The sequence below is a fragment of the Sturnira hondurensis genome, unplaced genomic scaffold (genome assembly GCF_014824575.4).
Source record: "Sturnira hondurensis isolate 20B ecotype Veracruz unplaced genomic scaffold, ASM1482457v3 Scaffold0022201, whole genome shotgun sequence".
NCBI lineage: Eukaryota > Metazoa > Chordata > Mammalia > Chiroptera > Phyllostomidae > Sturnira > Sturnira hondurensis.
The window spans coordinates 4749900-4755899 of record NW_028094832.1 but is presented as its reverse complement, the minus strand read 5'-3'; the positions used below and the strand labels follow the sequence as shown (position 1 = coordinate 4755899).

General features: G+C 54.1%; 1 protein-coding gene across 4 annotated transcripts in view; it reads left to right on the top strand.

Annotated features, from left to right (window-relative positions):
• Positions 1-3127: 3127 nt before the first annotated feature.
• Positions 3128-6000, top strand: part of PHACTR2 (phosphatase and actin regulator 2) — a 223292-nt gene continuing 220419 nt past the window's right edge. The window contains exon 1 of one of the 4 annotated variants that reach the window (XM_037034856.1): positions 3128-3501. In XM_037034856.1, the coding sequence (XP_036890751.1) occupies positions 3294-3501 (208 nt within the window). In that variant the 5' untranslated portion in view covers positions 3128-3293. The remainder of the gene's footprint in view (positions 3502-6000) is intronic. The other 3 variants (XM_037034855.1, XM_037034859.1, XM_037034858.1) reach the window with 3 other exon arrangements.

The window sequence follows — 6000 nt, the reverse complement described above, 5'->3', positions numbered from 1 at the left end:
GAGACTTCGTTCACTGATTCATTCATTCAACTCACAGCAGTGCTGGGAGAATATAGGCCATCCTGGGTAATTCTGGCCTGAAGCAGCTCTCAGGGAGTAGGAGAGACAGGCTAGCACCCCCAAAACTATAACCTGGCATGAAAAGTGACACAGAGGCACACATGGGACCTTACATCCTGCTCAGGAGGGCCCTTGCCTGGCGTTGAGGTTGGAGAGCTTCATGGCGAGACACTTGGCCTGAGGCTGAAGGATGGGTGATGGGCAGGCGGAGAGGAATGAATGAAAGGTGAGGAATGATGGTGCAGCGGGGCATCGGTGCAAAGGTCCCATGAGAATAGGAACAGGAAACTACAGAGACGCCTGCATGCCCGAGAGAGGACTATGTATAACAGGGAAAGAGTTCGGGGCAGGGTAGAGAAGTCCTGACCTGCCACACTGAGAAATGTGCCCTGGAGTGTGTGTTGTGGATACTTGTTTCTGGAGGGGAAGTGAAGTCCTGTGAGCCTCTTGGAAAGATTATCCTGGGAATGAGATGCGGGCAGAGCGAAAAGAAAGGAGCCTGAAGATGTGGCAGTGGAGGAACAGGGAGGAGACTGATTCTCAAGATATTTATTTCAGAGGGAGCGTGGACAGAACAGGTTCCTGGAGGAGAGGGAGGCGATCAGCTCCGGGAAGGCTCACCGCCAAGAATCTGGAAACTGAACCTTACGAAGAGAAGCCCAAGAGGCAGCTGGACATTGTGGTCCTGAGACCAGGAGAGAAGTCGGGGCTGGAGGGAGAGATTTGGGAGGCGTCTGTGCATAGTTCAAAGCTCAAAATGAGATTTCCTAAGAAGGAAAAACGTCCAGTGTGAAGAGGAGAGGGCTAATGCTGGACCACTGGGGAATATTTGATGAGAACAGATGGAAACAAGAGGCCTGAGATGTGAGTAACAGGAGGCGGAGAAGCTCAAGGGATACCCAGAGAGATGCGTATCCCAGAAACCAGGGAAGCAGAGCACAGAAAAGGAGCAGGTGGTCAAAGGTGTTCAAAGTTCCAGCCAGGACAGACTAAGCCCAACCTGAGAGATTCCCCAGTACATTTGGCAACTAAGTACTCAAAAGTGATCTTGGCTAAAGCAACTCCATGAAGTGTCTAGGCCAAAGCTGTCACAATGCAGAGAGTAAAGCATGAATGGAGAAGGGGGACTAGAAGCGTGGAGGACCAGCTAGTGGATGCTACTCTCTCTCGAAGCCTGACTGTGAAGGGGAAATGACTGGAAGAATATAGGGTTGAGGGGTCCCTTGAGGGCATGGAACACCTAGCACAGCGCCTGGCCCACTCAAATACATATTTATTGAATAAAAGTTGAAATGATAAATTGCAGAATAAGTGAATAAGAGAGCTGGGGAAGACTGTGTGTGTTCTGAAGCATTTAATTACTTGTTTATATTCAGAAGAGATGGCAGAGAGAATAAACAGGAGAAGAGGAAGGCCTGGGGGATGATGGGAGCCCTCATATTGTAAGCAATAGGGAGAGGAAGGTGGGCTGAGACCCATACACAGGGAGCAGGGATGTGAGCTCCAGAGACAAGGCAGCCTAAGGGCGGGGGTGGGGTAAACGCTGAGCAAATGGATTCAGGAGTACAGAGTGCATCACTGGGCAGTACGCAGGGAGCCAGTGGTGATGGGAGAGACCACTGTGATCCAGTGCTGATTATTCAGGGAGGGTGGGAAATCCACCTAAGTGTCTTTTCAACCCCATCAGCAACCTATCTCCTAGAACAATGCAAGTCAATGCTGTGAAGCAGACCTCCTTTTTTTCTGTCCTAAACAGCACAAGATGGCAAGAAAGTGAGGTAACATGTGGAGTGGTGTGAATTGTAAAAGGTGAGAAAGCAGGCAATACTGCCTGGCAAGACCAGGCACGCGTGGCTTGTTTTGTGGAAATGGACCTGTGTTTGCACAGTTTTCACGGCAAAACTGGAAGAATCATATCCTGCCCACAGAGATGTGGCAAGAATTATAGGTGAAAGCCCTTTTAAATCATTATTGGTGAGCTGTTGTTATTACGGCCTAGTCGCTACAGAGGCCTCGGTGGGTGTTGACGTGCCCCTCTAGGTTGCACCCCTTGTTTTTGTCCCTCCTTTCTCACACCTCCTCCACTTGGACTGCTTTTCTTATTAAAAGACTAAAGGTGGGCGGTGTCTGACACGGCCCCTGGAATATGGGGGTGTGTGCGCCCAAACAGGTGAGTTGCTAACCCTGCTCCCCCATCACCTTTCTGCTGCCTGTCCGTGGCCTACACTCCACCCCAGGGACGTCTGTCCCTTGCCACGAGCTTCCAAGAACAGCGACTCTTGAGACTGATTTACACCCTTAAATCCCGGCGAGTCCTAACTTGGGGACCTAATGATCAAATCGGTAAAGTTTAGGTTGTGACGTCACCAGCTACACCAGCCAAATCCCCACTGCCCACTCTGCAACCCCCTACAAGGCAGGGTGTCAGCTAGGCTGTTTCCAATGAGCGCGGCTGGGAGGCCCCTCCTTCTGTTAAAAAGCATTGGCTCATACATCAAATCTGTGTTATTTAGTGAGTTCTTGGAAGTCCAGTCTTTCAAACATGACCTTTGACTCTACCCAGCAGACAGAAATCCAGGGGTATGGGCAACAATGAGAAGGCGAGAAGGACTTTTCAGGTAAGGGGCGACAGGACAAGCTCATCAGACTTAAGGGACTCCGGGCTCTGCCACTGACCCCGCAGTCCCGTGGCCTTGCAGTTTGACACTTGTAAAGTGGGTATGATCGTTTCTGTTCCACGGGGCTCGTGTGTGTGTGTGTGTGTGTGTGTGTGTGTGTGTAAACATGGCATTCCTTGCCCGCCCCCCCCCTCCGCCCCCCAATAAATGGAAACGGTGTTGTTAACCCTGACCTTGCATCCCAGCTTCGGAAGCTCAAACCCCACCTCTCTGCAGGCCGGTGACAGCCAGCCAGAGAGGACCCTCCTGCTGCCACCCTGCAAGGGGCAGTGGCCAGGTCCTTGGGGGCGGAGCAGTTGGGCAGGTTCGCGACACCGAGGGAGGCCGGCAACGAGCCCTGCGGCTTTCGCCGGCGGGAGGGAGAACAGGCTGTAGGCGGCTCCTTCCTGTGCAAACTTTTCTGTCCTCTTCCTCCTCCCGCCCTCTCGACCAGCTTCTCGGCGCCCGGAGTCCAACCTCCCGGACCTTCGCTTTGCCAAGGGGCCGCGGCGCGCCCGGCAGCACAGCGCTCGGCGCCGGCCCCACCCCGCGCTCCGGCCGGCACCGGAGGAGCCAATGGCCGAGGCGGGCCGGAGCCCTGCCGAGCGCCCGCGGGAGCCAGTCGTGCAGGTGGCGGCTGAAGCCTCGGAGCCGGAGGCGTCCGCCCCGCCGCGGGCCCTGCGCTGGCTGCCTGGGGACCCGAGCCCCCGTGGCCGCTCCCAGAGCGACCTGTCGTCGTGCTCAAGCAGGGGCCGCCCACTCCGGGTCCACATCTCCGGCTCAGGTACGGGCGGCTCGGGGCTCTGGGGGCCGGTGGCGGCCCAGGGGAGCGTGGGCGCAGGCAGGGGCGGCTATGGCTAGGTGGCCAGCCACGGCGTTCTTGGGCACTAGTCTCGCAGGCTGGTGGCAGGAGGGGAGGAGCTGGGGGGGGGGGCAGGGGAAGGCTGGGGGGGGGTGCGGGGAGGACGAAGCTGAACTCCCCCCTCCGCCCTCCTGGTAGGTTGCCGGCGGCCGGGTACACTCCGCCAGAGGTGCTCGAACCCGGCTTGCTGCTGGTGCGCCGGGTGGGCGCGCGTCTCGCCGGGGCGAGCAAGCAGCCCGCCGGGTTAGGGAGCGCTCCTGCAGCTGTGCGATGCCCGGAGCACCAGCTGCTCTGGCTTTGACCATCAGAAAGAGGAACCTTCTCTCGGTCTTGAGCGCGACTTTGTCCCTCGGAAGGGTGCGGTCCTCTCACTTCGGGGGCTTTGAATGCAGATCTTTGAAACCCCCCCCAACTGCTCATGCTTCTGAAATAAAGCGCTCTGAGGAAGAGTAGGTGCTGGTCAGAGAAACTGGGGATGTGCGTTTTTCCTCCCTGTGAAAACCCATGCAGGCGGTGCAGCTGGCCTGTTTGTTCGTCTGGTCCTTCACTGTGTTGGATAAAGCCTGGAGCCAGCACCTCTACGGTAGCCCGGCCTGGCACCCAGGCTCCCCTCTGCGCGGGGTGCATGGCCAGTCCTGGGGGTGTTCGGTGCGCGCAGGCGGAACCAGGAGCTGGGTGGGTGCTGCCAGCGCGCTGCTGCGTAACGTGGAGTGCATCACTTAACTTTGCCTTCCGTCGTCGGTATTTAAAGTAGGAATGAGAGTGTGGAATTCCCACATGGGGAGGTTATGAGGGTTAAATAATTAATACTTTGTAAATGCTTTGAAACAAGCATTATCTTAAGAACCGCAGAACTGTTTTTACAAGTCCACCAGGTTTGTTGTGTCCCAGGTTGTTAATCAAGGGTGGATGCAGGAGAGCTGCAGGTGGAAGTCAAACTAACGTGAAAAGGACCGATTGCAGCTGAAGGCTCGGGCAATGGCGCTCAAGTGCACACTAACCCCCACCTTGACCCCTTCAGGCTCTGGCCTCAAGCCTTTCAGCTCTAACTCAACCTCTTTTACGTGAATCCGAGTTTCTTTGTCAAAAAAGGGCACATTTCTGCATCTCTGACGCCACTCGGACTAGATAGCTCTGCTCTCCGCCGAAGCCCTCTGTTCCCTAATTCTTGTGACACTTTCTGCTGCACAACATGCATGCTTAGAGAACAGTAAAGGCATTGTTGATCTGACTTTGTGATCGCGTTGGATAAAGCTGGGTAAAACTGTTCAGTTCAGGTAATGGGGTGTAGGTTGTGGGATTTGTGTAAAGATTCTTCTGCTGAATTCATACTGTGCAAAGCATTGAATGGGAAGTATTTTACCTCTTGCTCTTTATGTCTTGGCCACACTGAACTTGACTGATGCATAGTCTTGATTGAGTTTCACAAAGATTAACTGTTCCGATGACTCTAAAGAGACAACTGAAAATCAGTCCAGTTGGTGACTGTAGATAAAAGAAGCGTAGCTCGTATCACCATTTTCCATTTTCGTAGAGAGTAATTAAGGTACGTATGCACCTCTTAAATGAGAGTGTGTGAAGTGTACATCATGTGAACTATGGGCTTCGTTTTATAATATTATTTTTACTTCCAAGAAATCTTTGTTTTCTGTGTGCTCTTAAAGAACACGGGGAAGTGACAGCTTCAGCCAAGTGGTCCCCTGTGTCCCCGATGCTGACCCTTGTGTAGAAGAGTGACCTCCTCCCAAGAGAGGCTGTTCCATTTTCAGAACTGAACCTCGGATTTCAAGAGCAGGCGAAACGTGACGAGGAGCTCCCTGTATTTCTTAGAGTCAGAAAAACGCGATCTGGTTCCTCATGGACGCAGGCCGAGTATTTTCCCAGAGCACTGCAGTCTCTGCAGCTTGTTGGGAATGGATGAGATTTAGCCAGGCGACTGTGGGTCGGGGATAACGGAGTCGTCCCAGGGATGCGATGGGAAGGTTCCACCACCTTGTGAAAACATGCCTTGGCCTGGGAAAGCGCAGTTTAAATTCCAGGCCCTCCCTAGGAGCCCCGGACACACGCGGGCAGTGTCCACAGCTAGACTATGTGTGGCCTTGCCAGGATGGCCCCAGAGCAGCCGCCAGAGCCTCATCTCGGAATGGCAGACCCCACTCCAGACCGACTTAATCCCAGTCTGCCTTGGACAAGGTTCCCAGGTTGTTCTCAGGCACGTTCACATCTGAGAAGCATGACTCTGTCTCTGACACTTGTTTTCAAAGTCAGTTACACACAGGAGTCACGTGGGGAGTGAAAAACAACCACAACCACAACCAAACGATTTATGGCTGAGTCCTGCCCCAGGGATTCTGGTTTAATTGGCATCTGATGCAACCTGGCATTAGGTGATTCGAATGTGTGGCAAAGTCGGGAACCACT